Source organism: Pristiophorus japonicus, unplaced genomic scaffold (assembly GCF_044704955.1).
Source record: "Pristiophorus japonicus isolate sPriJap1 unplaced genomic scaffold, sPriJap1.hap1 HAP1_SCAFFOLD_642, whole genome shotgun sequence".
Taxonomy (NCBI): domain Eukaryota; kingdom Metazoa; phylum Chordata; class Chondrichthyes; family Pristiophoridae; genus Pristiophorus; species Pristiophorus japonicus.
In genome coordinates, this window is record NW_027254554.1 from 9,080 (window position 1) to 28,339 (window position 19,260).

The 19,260-nt window shown below is 60.2% G+C and overlaps 1 protein-coding gene across 1 annotated transcript; it reads left to right on the top strand.

Moving 5' to 3' along the window:
- Window positions 1–8,980: 8,980 nt before the first annotated feature.
- Window positions 8,981–19,162, top strand: LOC139255848 (serine protease FAM111A-like). Its single transcript, XM_070874023.1, has 3 exons — window positions 8,981–9,042; window positions 13,992–14,115; window positions 16,889–19,162. The coding sequence occupies exons 2-3, from the start codon at window positions 14,041–14,043 to the stop codon at window positions 18,638–18,640; spliced, it is 1,827 nt and encodes a 608-aa protein (XP_070730124.1). The 5' UTR covers window positions 8,981–9,042; window positions 13,992–14,040; the 3' UTR covers window positions 18,641–19,162.
- The last annotated feature ends 98 nt before the right edge of the window (window positions 19,163–19,260 follow it).

Here is a 19,260-nt window from a genome sequence, read left to right on the forward strand (position 1 = left end):
TCACTACTACTGTTTGATGGTCTGTACACAACTCCTACTGGTGTTTTCTGCCCTTTGGTATTCCGCAGCTCCACCCATACAGATTCCACATCATCCAAGCTAATGTCCTTTCTTACTATTGCGTTAATTTCCTCTTTAACCAGCAACGCTACCCCACCTCCTTTTCCTTTCTGTCTATTCTTTCTGAATGTTGAATACCCCTGGATGTTGAGTTCCCAGCCTTGGTCACCCTGGAGCTATGTCTCCGTAATCCCAATTATATCATAATCGTTACTAGCTGCCTGCGCAGTTAATTCATCTGCCTCATTACGAATACTCCCGTATTGAGGCACAGAGCCATCAGGCTTGTCTTTTTAACACTCTCTGCTCCTTTAGAATTTTGCTGTAATGTGGCCCTTTTTGATTTTTGCCTTGGGTTTCTCTGTCCTCCACTTTTACTATTCTCCTTTCTATCTTTTGCTTCTGCCCCCAATTTATTTCCCTCTGTCTCCCTGCACAAGTTCCCATCCCCCTGCCATATTAGTTTAACCCCTCCCCAACAGCACTAGCAAACCCTCCCCCTAGGACATTGGTTCCGGTCCTGCCCAGGTGCAGACGGTCCGGTTTGTACTGGTCCCACCTCCCCCAGAACCGGTTCCAATGTCCCAGGAATTTGAATCCCTCCCTCTTGCACCACTCCTCAAGCCACGTATTCATCTGAGCTATCCTGCGATTCCTACTCTGACTAGCACGTGGCACTGGTAGCAATCCTGAGATTACTACTTTTGAGGTCCTACTTTTTAATTTAACTCCTCGCTCCCTAAATTCAGCTTGCAGGACCTCATCCCGATTTTTACCTATGTCGTTGGTACCTAAATGCACCACGACAACTGGCTATTCACCCTCCCCCTCCAGAATGCCCTGCAGCCGCTCCGAGACATCCTTGACCCTTGCACCAGGGAGGCAACATACCATTCTGGAGTCTCGGTTGCAGCCGCAGAAACGCCTATCTATTCCCCTTATAATCGAATCTCCTATCACTATCGCTCTCCCACTCTTTTTCCTGCCCTCCTGTGCAGCAGAGCCAGCCACGGTGCCATGAACTTGGCTGCTGCTGCCCTCCCCTGATGAGTCATCCCCCTCAACAGTACTCAAAGCGGTGTATCTGTTTTGCAGGGGGATGACCGCAGGGTACTCCTGCACTGCCTTCCAACTCCTGCTCTGCCTGGTGGTCACCCATCCCCTATCTGCCTTTGTAACCTTTACCGGTGTGACCAACTTACTGAATGTGCTATTCACGACATCCTCAGCATCGCGCATGCTCCAGAGTGAAGCCATCCACAGCTCCAGTGCCGTCGTGCGGTCTAACAGGAGCTGCAGCTGGATACACTTCCTGCACACCGAGTCGTCAGGGACACTGGAAGCGTCCCTGATTTCCCTCATGACACTGAAGGAGCATGACAAGGGTCTGGGCTCTCCTGCCATGACTTAACCCTTAAAATAATTGAACGTGGCAACCATGCCAAAGTTTTCTCACTGACGAGAGAAGGAAAAAAGAAAAACTACTCACCAATCAACCAGCCAATCCTTACCCTCTTGGCTGTGATGTCTCACTTGGTTTCTTTTCCTCCCAGTTTGGGGAGTCAGCGCTGGTGGGGAAAACAAGACAAAGCAACACCTCCCGCTCCCACTTGCTCGAAGTTCTCCCATTGACCAAACTCTGACCTTTGCACTCTGACCTGCCGCTGCAATACTGCACCAAGCCCCCTCTTTTTATACTGTTCCCAGCTGACTCACCATTGGCCTGTTTAGGGAACCAGTTTTTACTAGCTGGCCAATTAACTAAGCTAGCTTCCTTGCTTGTCTCTGCTTAAACCGACAAGAATCCTATCTGTTTACTATTCCAGTTTTACTTAAACTTGTAATCTTATTTTACCTTAAGGAGCTAATAGAAATTATCCGCTACCCCCCGATCCCACCTCCCCCCGAACTCCACTCCCCCCCAAACCCCACTCCCCCCGAACCCCACACCCCCCGAGCCCCACCGCCCTCTCACCCACTCCCCCCCGAGCCCCACTCCCACCGAGACCCCTCCCCCTCCGAACCCCACCCACCTCCCACCCACTCCCACCCGAGCCCCACTCCCCCCCCAGCCCCACTCCACCAAACCCCACTACCCCGAGCCCCACCGCCCTCCCACCCACTCCCCCCCGAGCCCCACTCCCCCCGAGCCCCTCTCCCACCTCACCACGCTCCCCCCTGAGCCCCACTCCCCCAGAACCCCACTCCGCCCAAGCCCCACACCCCTCCGAGCCTCACTCCCCCCCGTGCCCCTCTCCCCCCCAAGTCCCACCCACCTCCCACCCACTCCCCCCGAGCCCCACTGCCCCGCCTGAGCCCCACTCCCCCCAGACCCACACCCCCCCGAGCCCCACTCCCCCCAAGCCCCACTCCCCCCCCGAGCCCCAGTCCCCCCAGAGCCCCACCCCCCCCGAGCCCCACTCCCCCCAGACCCCCACTCCCCCCTCGTGCCCCACTCCCCACCGAGCCCTACTCCCCCCGAACCCCACTCCCCCCGAGCCCCACTCGCCCCAGAGCTCCACCCCCCACTAGCCCCACTCCCCCCGAACCCCACTCCCCCCGAGCCACACTCCCCCCCGAGCCCCAGTCCCCACAGAGCCCCACCCATCCCCGAGCCCCACTCCCCCCAGACCCCCACTCCCCCCTCGCGCCCCACTCCCCCCGAGCCCTACTCCCCCCGAACCCCACTCCCCCCGAGCCCCACCCCCTCCGAGTCCCACTCCCCCCCGAGCCCCACTCCTCCCCCGAGCCCCACTCCCCCCCGAGCCCCACTCCCCCCAGACCCGCACCCCCCCGAGCCCCACTCCCCCAAAGCCCCACTCCCCCTCGAGCCCCAGTCCCCCCAGAGCCCCCCCCGAGCCCCACTCCCCCCAGACCCCCACTCCCCCCTCGTGCCCCACTCCCCACCGAGCCCTACTCCCCCCGAACCCCACTCCCTCCGAGTCCCACTCCCCCCCGAGCCCCACCCCCCCCAAGCCCCACCCCCCCAGAGCCCCACCCATCCCGGAGCCCCAACCCCCTCCGAGCCTCACTCCCCCCCCGAGCCCCACCCCCTCCCATCCACTTCCCCCGATCCCCACTCCCCCCCCGAGCCCCACTCCCCCCAGACCCCCACCACCCCCGTGCCCCACTCCCCCCGAACCCCACTCCCCCCGAGCCCCACTCCCCCCGAGCCCCAGTCCCCCCAGAGCCCCACCCCCCCGAGCCCCACTCCCCCCAGACCCCCACTTCACCCTCGCGCCCCACTCCCCCGAACCCCACTCCCCTCAGAGCCCCACCCCCCCCGAGCCCCACTCCCCCCGAACCCCACTCCCCCCGAGCCCCACTCCCCCCCGAGCACGACTCACCCCGAACCCCACTCCACCCCCGAGCCCCACTCCCCCCCGAGCCCCACTACTCCCCCGAGCCCCACTCCCCCAGAGGCCCCCCTCCCCCCGAGCCCCACCCACCTCCCACCCACTCCCCCCGAACCCACTCCCCCCGAGCCCCATCGCCCTCCCACCCACTCCCTCCCGAGCCCCACTCCCCCCGAGCCCACCTCCCCCCCCGAGCCCCACCCACCTCCCACCCACTCCCCCCCGAGCCCACTCCCCCCCGAGCCCCACTCCCCCCGAACCCCACTACCCTGAGCCCCACAGCCCTCCCACCCACTCCCCCGCCGAGCCCCACTCCCCCCCGAGCCCCTCTCCCCACCTCACCACGCTCCCCCACGAGCCCCACTCTCCCCGAACCCCACTCTCCCCGAGCCCCAACCCCCTCCGAGCCTCACTCCCCCCCGAGCCCCTCTCCCCCCCAAGTCCCACCCCCCTCCCACCCACTCCCCCCGAGCCACTCTCCCCCCGAGCCCCACTCCCCCCGAGCACCACCCCCCTCCCACTCACTCCCCCTGAGTCCCACCCCCCCCCAGAGCCCCACCCCCCCGAGCCCGACTCCCCCGAACCCCACTCCCCTCGTGCCCCACTCTCCCCGAACCCCACTCCCCTCGAGCCCCACTCTCCCCGAACCCCACACCCCCCGAGCCCCACTCCCTCCCCGAGCCCCACTCCCCCCAGAGCCCCACCCCCCCGAGCCCCACTCCCCCAGAGCCCCACCCCACGAGCCCCACTCCCCCCGAACCCCACTCCCCCAGAGCCCCACTCCCCCCCGAGCCCCACCCCCCCCGAGCCCCACTCACCCCCCAAGCCCCATTCCCCCCACCCCCCTCTCACCCACTCCCCCCCGAGTCCCACTCCCCACCTCACCGCGCTCCCCCGAGCCCCACTCCCCCCCAAACCCCACTCCCCCCGAGCCCCACTCCCTCCCCGAGCCCCACTCCCTCCCCGAGCCCCACTCCCCCCCGAGCCCCACTCCCCCCGAGCCCCACTCCCCCCCTGAGCCCCACTCCCCCCCTGAGCCCCACTCCCCCCCAAACCCCACTCCCCCCCGATCCCCAATCCCCCCGAGCCCCACTCCCCCCCAAACCCCACTCCCCACCGATCCCCACTCCCCCCGATCCCCATTCCCCCCCAAACCCCACTTCCCCCGAGCCTCACCCCCTCCCACCCACTCCCCCCGATCCCCACTCCCCCCGAGCCCCACTCCCCCCCAAACCCCACTCCCCCCCGATCCCCACTCCCCCCGAGCCCCACTCCCCCCCAAACCCCACTCCCCACCGATCCCCACTCCCCCCGATCCCCATTCCCCCCCAAACCCCACTTCCCCCGAGCCTCACCCCTTACCACCCACTCCCCCCCCGAGCCCCACTCTCCCCGAACCCCACTCTCCCCGAGCCCCAACCCCCTCCGAGCCTCACTCCCCCCCGAGCCCCTCTCCCCCCCAAGTCCCACCCCCCTCCCACCCACTCCCCCCGAGCCCCTCTACCCCCGAGCCCCACTCCCCCCGAGCACCACCCCCCTCCCACTCACTCCCCCTGAGTCCCACCCCCCCCCAGAGCCCCACCCCCCCGAGCCCGACTCCCCCGAACCCCACCCCCCACTAGCCCCACTCCCTCCCCGAACCCCACTCCCCACAGACCCCCACTCCCCCCTCGCGCCCCACCCCCTCCGAGTCCCACTCCCCCCCGAGCCCCACTCCTCCCCCGAGCCCCACTCCCCCCCGAGCCCCACTCCCCCCTGAGCCCCAGTCCCCCCAGAGCCCCCCCCCCCGAGCCCCACTCCCCCCAGACCCGCACCCCCCCGAGCCCCACTCCCCCCAAGCCCCACTCCCCCCCCGAGCCCCAGTCCCCCCAGAGCCCCCCCCCCCCGAGCCCCACTCCCCCCAGACCCCCACTCCCCCCTCGTGCCCCACTCCCCACCGAGCCCTACTCCCCCCGAACCCCACTCCCTCCGAGTCCCACTCCCCCCCGAGCCCCACCCCCCCAGAGCCCCACCCATCCCGGAGCCCCAACCCCCTCCGAGCCTCACTCCCCCCCGAGCCCCACCCCCTCCCATCCATTTTCCCCGATCCCCACTCCCCCCCCGAGCCCCACTCCCCCCAGACCCCCACCACCCCCGTGCCCCACTCCCCCCGAACCCCACTCCCCCCGAACCCCACTCCCCCCGAGCCCCACTCCCCCCGAGCCCCAGTCCCCCCAGAGCCCCACCCCCCTCGCGCCCCACTCCCCCGAACCCCACTCCCCTCAGAGCCCCACCCCCCCCGAGCCCCACTCCCCCCGAACCCCACTCCCCCCGAGCCCCACTCCCCCCGAGCACGACTCACCCCGAACCCCACTCCACCCCCGAGCCCCACTCCCCCCCGAGCCCCACTACTCCCCCGAGCCCCACTCCCCCAGAGGCCCCCCTCCCCCCGAGCCCCACCCACCTCCCACCCACTCCCCCCGAATCCACTCCACCCGAGCCCCATCGCCCTCCCACCCACTCCCTCCCGAGCCCCACTCCCCCCGAGCCCACCTCCCCCCCCCGAGCCCCACCCACCTCCCACCCACTCCCCCCGAGCCCACTCCCCCCCGAGCCCCACTCCCCCCGAACCCCACTACCCTGAGCCCCACCGCCCTCCCACCCACTCCCCCGCCGAGCCCCACTCCCCCCCGAGCCCCTCTCCCCACCTCACCACGCTCCCCCACGAGCCCCACTCTCCCCGAACCCCACTCTCCCCGAGCCCCAACCCCCTCCGAGCCACACTCCCCCCCGAGCCCCTCTCCCCCCCAAGTCCCACCCCCCTCCCACCCACTCCCCCCGAGCCCCTCTTCCCCCGAGCCCCACTCCCCCCGAGCACCACCCCCCTCCCACTCACTCCCCCTGAGTCCCACCCCCCCCCAGAGCCCCACCCCCCCGAGCCCGACTCCCCCGAACCCCACTCCCCTCGAGCCCCACTCTCCCCGAACCCCACACCCGCCGAGCCCCACTCCCTCCCCGAGCCCCACTCCCCCCAGAGCCCCACCCCCCGAGCCCCACTCCCCCAGAGCCCCACTCCCCCAGAGCCCCACTCCCCCCCGAGCCCCACCCCCCCCGAGCCCCACTCACCCCCCAAGCCCCACTCCCCCCACCCCCCTCTCACCCACTCCCCCCCGAGTCCCACTCCCCACCTCACCGCGCTCCCCCGAGCCCCACTCCCCGCCAAACCCCACTCCCCCCGTGCCCCACTCCCTCCCCGAGCCCCACTCCCCCCCGAGCCCCACTCCCCCCGAGCCCCATTCCCCCCCTGAGCCCCACTCCCCCCCAAACCCCACTCCCCCCCGATCCCCAATCCCCCCGAGCCCCACTCCCCCCCAAACCCCACTCCCCACCGATCCCCACTCCCCCCGATCCCCACTCCCCCCCAAACCCCACTTCCCCCGAGCCTCACCCCCTCCCACCCACTCCCCCCGATCCCCACTCCCCCCGAGCCCCACTCCCCCCCAAACCCCACTCCCCCCCGATCCCCACTCCCCCCGAGCCCCACTCCCCCCCAAACCCCACTCCCCACCGATCCCCACTCCTCCCGAGCCCCACTCCCCCCCAAACCCCACTTCCCCCGAGCCTCACCCCTTACCACCCACTCCCCCCCCCGAGCCCCACTCTCCCCGAACCCCACTCTCCCCGAGCCCCAACCCCCTCCGAGCCTCACTCCCCCCCGAGCCCCTCTCCCCCCCAAGTCCCACCCCCCTCCCACCCACTCCCCCCGAGCCCCTCTCCCCCCGAGCCCCACTCCCCCCGAGCACCACCCCCCTCCCACTCACTCCCCCTGAGTCCCACCCCCCCAGAGCCCCACCCCCCCGAGCCCGACTCCCCCGAACCCCACACCCCCCGAGCCCCACTCCCTCCCCGAGCCCCACTCCCCCCAGAGCCCCACCCCCCAGAGCCCCACTCCCCCAGAGCCCCACCCCCCGAGCCCCACTCCCCCCGAACCCCACTCCCCCAGAGCCCCACTCCCCCCCGAGCCTCACCCCCCCCCGAGCCCCACTCACCCCCCAAGCCCCACTCCTCCCACCCCCCTCTCACCCACTCCCCCCCGAGTCCCACTCCCCACCTCACCGCGCTCCCCCGAGCCCCACTCCCCCCCAAACCCCACTCCCCCCGTGCCCCACTCCCTCCCCGAGCCCCACTCCCCCCCGAGCCCCACTCCCCCCGAGCCCCACTCCCCCCCTGAGCCCCACTCCCCCCCAAACCCCACTCCCCCCCGATCCCCACTCCCCCCGAGCCCCACTCCCCCCCAAACCCCACTCCCCACCGATCCCCACTCCCCCCGATCCCCATTCCCCCCCAAACCCCACTTCCCCCGAGCCTCACCCCCTCCCACCCACTCCCCCCTATCCCCACTCCCCCCGAGCCCCACTCCCCCCCAAACCCCACTCCCCCCCGATCCCCACTCCCCCCGAGCCCCACTCCCCCCCAAACCCCACTCCCCACCGATCCCCACTCCCCCCGAGCCCCACTCCCCCCCAAACCCCACTTCCCCCGAGCCTCACCCCTTCCCACCCACTCCCCCCGAGCCCCACCCACTCCCCCCCGAGCCCCACTCCCCCCGGACCCCACTAACCCCCGAACCCCTCTCCCCCCACGATCCCCACTCCCCCCGAACCCCTCTCCCCCTCCCCCCACGAGCCCCACTACCCCCGAGCCTCACTCCCCCCCGGAGCCTCACTCCCCCTCCCCCCACTCCACCCTTGAGCCCCACTCCCCCCCTCGCCCCTCTCCCCCTCCCCCCCACTAACCCCCCCGAGCCCCACTCCCCCAGAGCCCCATTCTCCCCTCCCCCCACCAACCCCTTGAGCCCCATTCCCCCTCCACCACTCCCCCAGAGCCCCACTCCCCTCCGGGCCCCACTGCCCCTCCCCCCACTCCCCACCTCACCCCGCTGCCCACTCCCCCTTCCCCCCACCCCCTCCCTCCGCTTCCCCTCCCTCCCCCCCACTCCCCCCGAGCTTTGCTCGCCCCCCCCCTCTCCCCCCGTTCCCTCCCTCCCCCCCCCCCCCCCACCCACCCCGCTTCCCACTCCCTCCCCTCACTATTTGGAAGAAGAGCAGGGGAGTTAATCCCCCAGTTTCCTGGGGGCCAATATTTATCCCTCAAAAAACAGATGATCACATTGCTGCGTGTGGGAGCTTGCTGTGCGCAGACTGTCTGCCGCGCTGCCCACATTACAACAGTGACTATGCTCCCATCAACGATTTCATTTGCTGCAAAGCTCTTTGAGTCGCGAAAGGCGCTATATAAATCCGAGTCTCGCCTGTCATTTTTCACCACAAGCCGTTGGCAATGACCCAGCTGCTGTGTGCCAAGTGGGATCTGGGAGCTTCCTCCGCGGCATGTTGCTGCGTGTGGTGAGGGAGCTGGGCGGTGAGAGCGTGAGGGAGATGCTAGTTTGCGGTTCTCTGTCCCCATTGTGTGGCGATGCTTTCAGATTCGGGACCGCACTACGCCTGCACCGTCATATCCTCGCCCCGCGACCAATCGGCGTGGACCAGACCCGCGTACATGCGTGTTTGAATTTCCGTCCTTCCTGCCCTTGACTGCAACCCTTCCCAGTCCAGCTGCGGAGACTTTCACAGGCGCTATTTTGTCTGTAAGTTACTGAAAATTTATCGTGTTTCCTTTTCTTCGAAGCAGACCCAACCTCAAAGGGGTGCCGTGAATCCGAGCTGAGCATTATTTAAAACTGAGAGGAGGAGGAATGTCTTCTCTCTGAGGGTTGTAAATCTGTGGAATTCACTGCCTCAGAGAGCTGTGGAAGCCGGGACATTGAATACATTTAAGACAGAGATAGACAGTTTCTTAACCGATAAGGGGATAAGGGGAGCGGGCAGGGTAGTGGAGCTGAGTCCATGATCGGATCAGCGTATTGAATGGCGGAGCAGGCTCGAGGGGCCGTGTGGCCGACTCCTGCTCCTGTTTCTTATGATCTTATGTCCCCTTTGGCGAGCAATGTTTTATTTCGCTTCAGCGTTAGATTCCCAGGCCAGAGTGGGAGTGGCAGGGAGCGGAAGATCTGCTTTGATAAACAGTTTAACCGTTTGATCTCCACTCCGCTCCCACCCGACAACTAGTCGTCTGGCACTCCCCCGCCCCGGAGTTTTTGGCAAACGATGAGACCCAGGTGCGTTGGGGGGGGGGGGGTGGGGGGCGGTCAGGGGTCAAGGGTCGCACGGACGGACAGCAGCCAGGGTGAACATAAAAGGGGCACCGAGTTCAGTGAGGAATTAAAGTGCGGTGGGGGGAGGCTTAAAGTGCAAAACTGTCGCACATCCTGTGAGACTTGGCAGTGCCTCTGTGAACCACAGCAGACAGGAGAAGCAGTAAGACCGGATGCAACATCACTGTCTCGGTATTATAAAGCCGATTTTGTGATACAGCTGTGAAAATTTATGATACCAGAGCTTAGAGCGTTAAATCACAAAGACGCTTGCATTCCCTTGTAGCATCATCATTGTCAGTCCCTTGGAATCGAGGAAGACTTGCTTCCACTCTTAAAAGTGAGTCCTTCGGTGACTGAACAGTCCAATACGGGAACCACAATCCCTGTCACAGGTGGGACAGATAGACGTTGAGGGAAGGGGAGTGTGGGACTGGTTTGCCGCACGCTCCTTCCGCTGCCTGCTCTTGGTTTCTGCACGCTCTCGGCGACGAGACTCGAGGTGCTCAGTGCCCTCCCGGATGCACTTCCTCCACTCCGGGCGGACTGGTCTTTGGCCCAGGGACTCCCAGGTGTCGGTGGGGATGTTGCACTTTATCAGGGAGGCTTTGAGGATGTCCCCTGTAACGTTTCCTCTGCCCACCTTTGGCTCGTTTGCCCGTGAAGGAGTTCCGAGTAGAGCGCTTGCTTTGGGGAGTCTTGTGTCTGGGGGCCATGCGGACAATGTGGCCCTGCCCAGCGGAGCTGGTCGAGTGTGGTCAGTGCTTCGATGCTGGGGATGTTGGGCCTGGTCGAGGACGCTAACGTTGGTGCGTCTGTAATCCCAGGGGATTTGCAGGATCTTGCGGAGACATCGTTGGTGGTATTTCTCCAGCGACTTGAGCTGTCTGCTGTACATGGTCCATGTCTCTGAGCCATACAGGAGGGCGGGTATCACTACAGCCCTGTAGACCATGAGCTCGGTGGTAGGTTTGAGGCCTGGTCTTCAAACACTCTTTTCCTCAGGCGGCCGAAGGCTGTACTGGCGCACTGGAGGTGGTGCTGAATCTCGTCAATGCCTGCCCTTGTTGATAAGAGGCTCCCGAGGTTTTGGAAATGGTCCCCGGTGTCCAGGGCCGCGTCGTGGACCTTGATGACTGAGGGGGCAGTGCTGTGCCGCGGGGACAGGCTGGTGGAGGACCTTTGTCTTACGGCTGTCTCCCCTGAATAAGGAAGTTATAGAAACATAGAAAATAGGTGCAGGCCATTCGGCCCTTCGAGCCTGCACCACCATTCAATATGATCATGGCTGATCATGCAAATTCAGTACGCCACTCCTGCTTTCTCTCCATACCCCTTGATCCCTTTAGCCGTTAGGGCCACATCTAACTCCCTTTTAAATATATCGAATGAACTGGCCTCAACAAATTTCTGTCGTAGAGAATTCCACAGGTTCACAATTCTCTGAGTGAAGAAGTTTATCCTCATCTCGGTCCTATGTCATCATCATCATCATAGACGGTCCCTCGAAACGAGAATGACTTGCTTCCATGCCAAAAAAGGGATGAGTTCACAGGTGTTTCAATGAAGGACCGAATATTCCAGATCCCGAACTACATCCTGAAGGGTGGAAGATGCCTGTGCGTGGATTTTTTTAACGCGTGGTGACCGTTGTACACCAGCCACCACACGGGCTTGACAGAGCGAGGTCTGGGTCCAGTGGCAAGGGTTAACGAGGACGACTGGAGACCAGCTCTGCTGCACGGACCCAGTGCGCGCACACATATCGCACAGTGTGGGCTGGGCCCGTGCTGCCCCTGGGCCCCTCGCCTCTCCTGGGCCCCGATCACTTCCCTCCACAGTCTCGTTGGTTCGGTCCCAACTGGAGCACTGTGTCCAATTCTGGGCACGGCACTTTAGGAAGGATGTGAAGAGAGGGTTTAAAGAAAGAAAATAAAGACTTGCACCTGTCACAACCACTGGACATCTCAAAGTGCTTTACAGCCAATTAAATACTTTTGAAGTGTAGTCACTGTTGTAATAAGAACATAACTTGTGATGGGGAAGACAAGCTAGACACTGCATCAGCATTACTGAATATCGTCTATATTCAATATCATATGTATATGCTGACAAAATCAAAGCCCATCTCTGCATTCGGGCTGCAGCTAATGTTGGAACTGGGGACTTTGGATGGGGGATTGCTGTTAGGGGCTTATGGTCCGTAACGATGGTAAACGTACGACCATGCAAGTATTTGTGGAACTTCTTGACCCCGGAAATTAATGCCAAAGCTTCCCTTTCGCTTTGCGCATAATTACGCTCACTGGCACTGAGAGTGCGTGAAGCAAAAGCAATTGGTCTCTCCTCCCCACTACGTGATACATGAGAGATCACTGCCCCAACTCCATACGGAGAGGCATCACATGCTAGCTTGATCTCATTAGATATGTCATAGTGAACTAACATGGTGCTCTCTACCAATTTGCTTTTACACTCCTTGAATGCAGTGTCGCATTCTTCTGACCACTTCCAATGGACCTGTTTTTTCAATAGTTCATTCAGTGGATGTAATATAGAAACATAAGAAATAGGAGCAGGAGTAGGCCATTTGGCCCCTCGAGCCTGCTCCGCCATTTAATACGATCATGGCTGATCCGATCATGGACTCAGCTCCACTTCCCTGCCCGCTCCCCATAACCCTTTACTCCTTTATCGCTCAAAAATCTGTCTATCTCCGCCTTAAATATATTCAATGTTCCAGCTTCCACAGCTCTCTGGGGCAGAGAATTCCATAGATTTACAACCCTCTGAGAGAAGAAATTCCTCCTCATCTCAGTGTTAAATGGGCGGCCCCTTATTCCAAGATTATGCCCCCTAGTTCTAGTGTCAATAAGATCACCTCTCATTCTTCTGAACTCCAATGTGTATAAGCCCAACCTACTCAACCTTTCCTCATAAATCAACCCCCTCATCTCCGGAATCACCCTAGTGAATCTTCTATGAATACCGTTCCTTAAATACCGAGACCAAAACTGCACGCAGTACTCCAGGTGTGGCCTCACCAATACCCTGTATAACTGTAGCAAGACTTCCCTGCTTTTATACTCCATCTCCTTTGCAATAAAGGCCAAGATTCCATTGGCCTTCCTGATCACTTGCTGTACCTGCACACTAACATTTTGTGTTTCATGCACAAGTAACCCCCAGGTCCCGCTGTACTGCGGCACTTTGCAATTTTTCTCCATTTAAATTATAATTTGCTGTTCTATTATTTGTGCCAAAGTGGATAACTTCACATTTTCCCACATTATGCTCCATCTGCCAAATGTTTGCCCACTCACTTAGCCTGTCTATATCCCTCTGCAGATTTTTTGTGTCCTCCTCACAATTTGCTTTCTCAACCGTCTTTGTATCATTAGCAAACTTGTCTACATGACACTCAGTCCCTTTAACCAAGTAGTAAATAAAGAATTGTAAATAGTTGAGACCCCAGCACTGATCCCTCCGGCACCCCACAAGTCACTGTTTGCCAACCGGAAAATGACCCATTTATCCCGACTCTCTGTTTCCTGTTAGTTACCCAAACCCCTAGCCTTGCTAATATATTACTCCCAACCCTGTGAGAAACCTTTATGTGACACCTTATTGAATGTCTTCTGAAAAGCCAAATACACCACATCCGCCGGTTCCCCTTCATTCACCCTGTTCGTTACATCCTCAAAGAGGCTGAATGGGCCTCCTCCTGTTCCTGTGTAACAGGCTCGAGGGGCTGAATGGGCCTCCTCCTGTTCCTGTGTAACAGGCTCGAGGGGCTGAATGGGCCTCCTCCTGTTCCTGTGTAACAGGCTTGAGGGGCTGAATGGGCCTCCTCCTGTTCATCTGTAACAGGCTCGCGGGGCTGAATGGGCCTCCTCCTGTTCCTGTGTAACAGGCTCCAGGGGCTGAATGGGCCTCCTCTTGTTCCTATGTAACAAGCTCGAGGGGCTGAATGGGCCTCCTGTTCCTGTGTAACAGGCTCGCGGGGCTGAATGGGCCTCCTCCTGTTCCTGTGTATCAGGCTCGAGGGGCTGAAAGGGCCTCCTCCTGTTCCTGTGTAACAGGCTCGAGGGGCTGAATGGGCCTGCTCCTGTTCCTGTGTAACAGGCTCGCGGGGCTGAATCGGCCTCCTCCTGTTCCTGTGTAACAGGCTCGAGGGGGTGAATGGGCCTCCTCCTGTTCCTGTGTAACAGGCTCAAGGGGCTGAATGGGCCTCCTCCTGTTCCTGTGTAACAGGCTCGAAAGGCTGAATGGACCTCCTCCTGTTATTGTGTTCCTTCTTCTAAAGTCCGCATGTTTTATGAGTTCTTCTCTGACCACCATATCATTGTATTTATTCAAGCTTGTTAATCATTGCCTTTCAGGGATATTACAGTCTGTTGATATTCCAAGGATAACCACAGAAACGGAATAATGTCTTTCAAACAGCCCAGGAAATCGAAAACTCCTTCAAGAAATGGACAAAAGGATATACGCACGTTTATGAAGGTAAGTCAATGATCAAAAGATCCCTTGAGAGCACTTACCTCTAAATATTCACAGGCCACAGTATCCATAGGGCAAGCTTGTGTCTTTTATAGTATTCGCACAACCTCTTTGCGTTTGTACTATAATTGAAGTTTATGAAGCCAAGGATCCCACACACCTATTAATCCGTCTTCGCAACTTGCCCTGCTCCTGTCAAAGACTTGTAGACGCATACACCCAAGGTCTCTCTCTTCCAGCAACCCTTTTAAAATTGGACCCTTTAGTTTACAATGCCTCTCCTCTCCTATCAATTCTTCTGAAAGGGCTGAATGGGTCTCCTCTTGTTGCTGTGGTAACAAGCTCGATGGGCTGAATGGCCTCCTCCTGTTCCTGTGTAACAGGTTCGAGGGGCTGAATGGGCCTCCTCCTGTTCCTGTGTAACAGGCTCGAGGGGCTGAATGGGCCTCCTCCTGTTCCTGTGTAACAGGCTCAAGGGGCTGAATGGGTCTCCTCCTGTTCCTGTGTAACAGGCTTGTGGGGCTGAATGGGCCTCCTCCTGTTCCTGTGTAACAGGCTCGAGGGGCTGAATGGGCCTCCTCCTGTTCCTGTGTAACAGGCTCGAGGGGGCAGAATGGGCCTCCTCCTGTTCCAGTGTAACAGGCTCGAGGGGCTGAATGAGCCTCCTCCTGTTCCTGTGTAACAGGCTCGAGGGGCTGAATGGGCCTCCTCCTGTTCCTGTGTAACAGGCTTGAGAGGCCGAATGGGCCTCCTCCTGTTCCGGTGTAACAGGCTCGAGGGGCTGAATGGGCCTCCTCCTGTTCCTGTGTAACAGGCTCGAGGGGCTGAATGGCCTCCTCCTGTTCCTGTGTAACAGGCCCGAGGAGCTGAATTGGCCTCCTCCTGTTCCTGTGTAACAGGCTTGAGGGGCTGAATGGGCCTTCTCCTGTTCCTGTGTAACAGGCTCGAGGGGCTGAATGAGCCTCCTCCTGTTCCTGTGTAACAGGCTCGAGGGGCAGAATGGGCCTCCTCCTGTTCCTGTGTAACAGGCTTGAGAGGCCGAATGGGCCTCCTCCTGTTCCGGTGTAACAGGCTCGAGGGGCTGAATGGGCCTCTTCCTGTTCCTGTGTAACAGGCTCGAGAGGCTGAATGGGCCTCTTCCTGTTCCTGTTTAACAGGCTCGAGGGGCTGAATGGGCCTCCTCCTGTTCCTGTACAACAGGTTCGAGGGGCTGAATGGGCCTCTTCCTGTTCCTGTGTAACAGACTCGAGAGGCTGAATGGGCCTCCTCCTGTTCCTGTATAACAGGCTCGAGGGGCTGAATGGGCCTCCTCCTGTTCCTGTGCAACAGGTTCGAGGGGCTGAATGGGCCTCTTCCTGTTCCTGTGTAACAGACTCGAGAGGCTGAATGGGCATCCTCCTGTTCCAGTGTACCAGGCTCGAGGGGCTGAATGGGCCTCCCCCTGTTCCTGTGCAACAGGCTCGAGGGGCTGATTAGCCTCCTCCTGTTCCTGTGCAACAGGCTCGAGGGGTTGAATGGGCCTCCTCCTGTTCCTGTATAACAGGCTCGAGGGGCTGAATGGGCCTCCTCCTGTTCCTGTGTAACAGGCTCAAGGGGCTGAATGGGCCTCCTCCTGTTCCTGTGTAACAGGCTCGAGGGGCTGAATGGGCCTCCTACTGTTCCTGTGTAACAGGCTCGAGGGGCTGAATGGGCCTCCTCCTGTTCCTGTGTTACAGGCTCAAGGGGCTGAATGGGCCTCCTCCTGTTCCTGTGTAACAGGCTCGAGGGGCTGAATGGGCTTCCTCCTGTTCCTGTGTAACAGGCTCGAGGGGCTGAATGGGCCTCCTCCTGTTCCTGTGTAACAGGCTCGAGGGGCTGAATGGTCCTCCTCCTGTTCCTATGTAACAGGCTCGAGGGGCTGAATGGGCCTCTTCCTGTTCCTGCGTAACAGTCTCGAGGGGCTGAATGGGCCTCTTCCTGTTCCTGTTTAACAGGCTCGAGGGGCTGAATGGGCCTTCTCCTGTTCCTGTGTAACAGGCTCGAGGGGCTGAATGGGCCTTCTCCTGTTCCTGTGTAATAGGCTCGAGGGGCTGAATGGGCTGCTTCCTGTTCCTGTGTAACAGGCCCGAGGGACTGAATGGGCCTCCTCCAGTTCCTGTGTAACAGGGTCGAGGGGCTGAATGGCCTCCTCCTGTTCCTGTGTAACAGGCTCGAGGGGCTGAATGGGCCTCCTTCTGTTCCTGTGTAACAGGCTCGAGGAGCTGAATGGGCCTCCTCCTGTTCCTATGTAACAGTCTCAAGGGGCTGAATGGGCCGCTTCCTGTTCCTGTGTAACAGGTCCGAGGGACTGAATGGGCCTCCTCCAGTTCCTGTGTAACAGGGTCGAGGGGCTGAATGGGCCTCCTCCTGTTCCTGTATAACAGGCTCGAGGGGCTGAATAGGCCTCCTCCTGTTCCTGTGTAACAGGTTAGAGGGGCTGAATGGGCCTTCTCCTGTTCCTGTGTAACAGGCTCGAGGGGCTGAATAGGCCTCCTCCTGTTCCTGTGTAACAGGGTCGAGGGCAGAAATGGGCCTCCTCCTGTTCCTGTGTAACAGGCTCGAGGGGCTGAATGGGCCTCCTCCTGTTCCTGTGTATCAGGCTCGAGGGGCTGAATGGGCCTCCTCCTGTTCCTGTGTAACAGGGTCGAGGGACTGAATGGGCCTCCTCCTGTTCCTGTGTAACAGGCTCAAGGGGCTGCTTGGCCTGCTCTTGATCCATCTCAGCCGTACTGAATTTTGTATTTCCTCTCCTTTCCAGGAGATAGATCCAAATCAACCTGCCACTCCAGTACGGCTTCAAACGCCCTGCACTGAAAAGCGAAAACCCCTCCGTGCAAGCAAGGCCTCACGCGACGCGGATAAAGTGCCGGAGGCGCCCAACGTCAAGGTCACAGAGCACGGCGAAGCGGATAGAGAGAAGGAGTTCACCTTCAGTTTCCAGGGGCAGAGCACGGAGCACGTGGCGAGAGGGGCCCCGGACGAGAATATACTTTCTGCTCTAAAGTCATCTGAGGCTTTCCAGAAGGCACAGGTTAAGTACGAGGGGAAGGTATGGCACTTCATTGGGAAGAGAGAATTGACGGGTGATGTCAACCTGGGGATGCCGTGCAAATGTCTGCCGGAGAAGGCCCATTTCGAAGTGATATTCTACCAGAATAGCGGCAAGTTGTGGTATCGGAGTGACGTCTCTTCAGGGAAGAAGTGGGTTATATTCTCCGTCCGGAGCACTGGAAAATCAGGTGGCAGACTCGGCACCGGGGTGAGACTTATCATCAAGTCCGAATCACTGCGAGGCAATAGATCTGACCTGTGCATTTTCGCCTTTGAGGGCGAGACTATCCAAGAGGCTTTGTGCATGGACGGGAGGTTCTTGCCGATACTTGATGACCATATGTGGAACCTGGTCGACGGGCAGAGATCTCTGCAGTCCACGCTCACCGTGGACGACCTTGACGGCCAAAGCTTTGAGGTTGAAGTGCAGGAGAAAAAGCACAAAACAGGGAATAAGGCGAGCGCTGCCGACCCCAGCAAGGACAATCAGAAGAGGGATGTGGCTGGGGAAGGGAACAAGCTGTTCCGCCAGCTGAAAGAGCAGATGGATGAATATTTGGGAAAGGAAAGGGACGGCGAGGAATGTCGCAAGAAATGGCGTTTCGACAAGGAAAACTTTGGGAAGATCACGAGCGATGCCGTTCCCGTTCGGGTCCACGAAATGCTGGTGCGATTGAGCGAGTCCGTCGGAATCGTGAAATGGAACAACAACGGGAATGAAGGTAGCGCCTCCTGTTTCTACCTTGGTGACTGTTACATTCTGACATGTTACCACGTGGCGGAGATGGTCGTCGGGAATGGGGTGGCTGAGGGCGAGTGGGGGAATATAATACAGAAGTCCACTCAGATAAGCTTCACCCACAAAGATGAGTATCTGAGCAATGGCTGGTCCAAAGTTGAGCCATGGTTTGAAGTCTACTGTAAAGACCTGGACTACGCGCTTCTGAAAATGGAAGTGGCCGATGGACAGGGTAAAGATCTGCCACCAGCTGTATCAGCCACGGCACCCACCCTGCCCCAGAATGGAGTGGTCTACATTGTAGGTCACCCTGGTGGGATGCCCAAGTGCACCGACACTTGCCTCATCGTCCCTTTCATGCAGCGAGAGGACGTATGCAGTCAAGGAGTCGTCTTGCAACTTTTCACCAAGGACAGTTTCAGACCACTGAAGAGTTCAAAGAGGATTACCTACAATACTTGCCTCTTCCACGGCGCCTCCGGTGCCCCCATCTTCAACTTCTCCGGCGAGCTCGTGGGGATGCACGCTGGAGGATACCCGTATACCATCGGCCACAACAGCAGCAGTTTGATTGAATTTGGTCCGACGATTGAAGCCATTGACGAGCACATGAAGAAACACCATCCGAGATTGGACTGGTCGCTCCGCACCGCTCCAAAGCAGACCCAGGGCGATCGGAACATGCCATCCGACGAGCAGGTCCCAATGGACATCGAGTAAATGGCGGCAAGCAAACGTGTGCCAAAGGCCCGGAGTTCAAATTCCCATCCTCGTTTCATCCGTGCCTCTCATGCCCGCAGACTCAACTGCTCCCCTGGCCAGCCTCCCTCTTTCCGTAAGCATTATAGAAACATAGAAAATAGGTGCAGGAGTAGGCCATTCGGCCCTTCGAGCCTGCACCACCATTCAATACGATCACGGCTGATCATGCAACTTCAGTACCCCATTCCTGCTTTCTCTCCATACCCCGTGATCCCTTTAGCCGTAAGGGCCACATCTAACTCCCTTTTGAATATATCCAACGAACTGGCCTCAACAACTTTCTGTGGTAGAGAATTCCACAGGTTCACAACTCTCTGAGTGAAGTCGTTTCTCCTCATCTCGGTCCTAAATGGCTTACCCCTTATCCTGAGATTGTGACCCCTAATTCTGGACTTCCCCAACATCGGGAACATTCTTCCTGCATCTAACCTGTCCAATCCCGTCAGAATTTTATATGCTTCCATAAGATCCCCTTTCATTCTGCTAAATTCCAGTGAATATAAGCCTAGTCGATCCAGTCTTTCTTCATATGTCAGTCCTGCCATCCCTGGAATCAGTCTGGTGAACCTTCGCTGCAC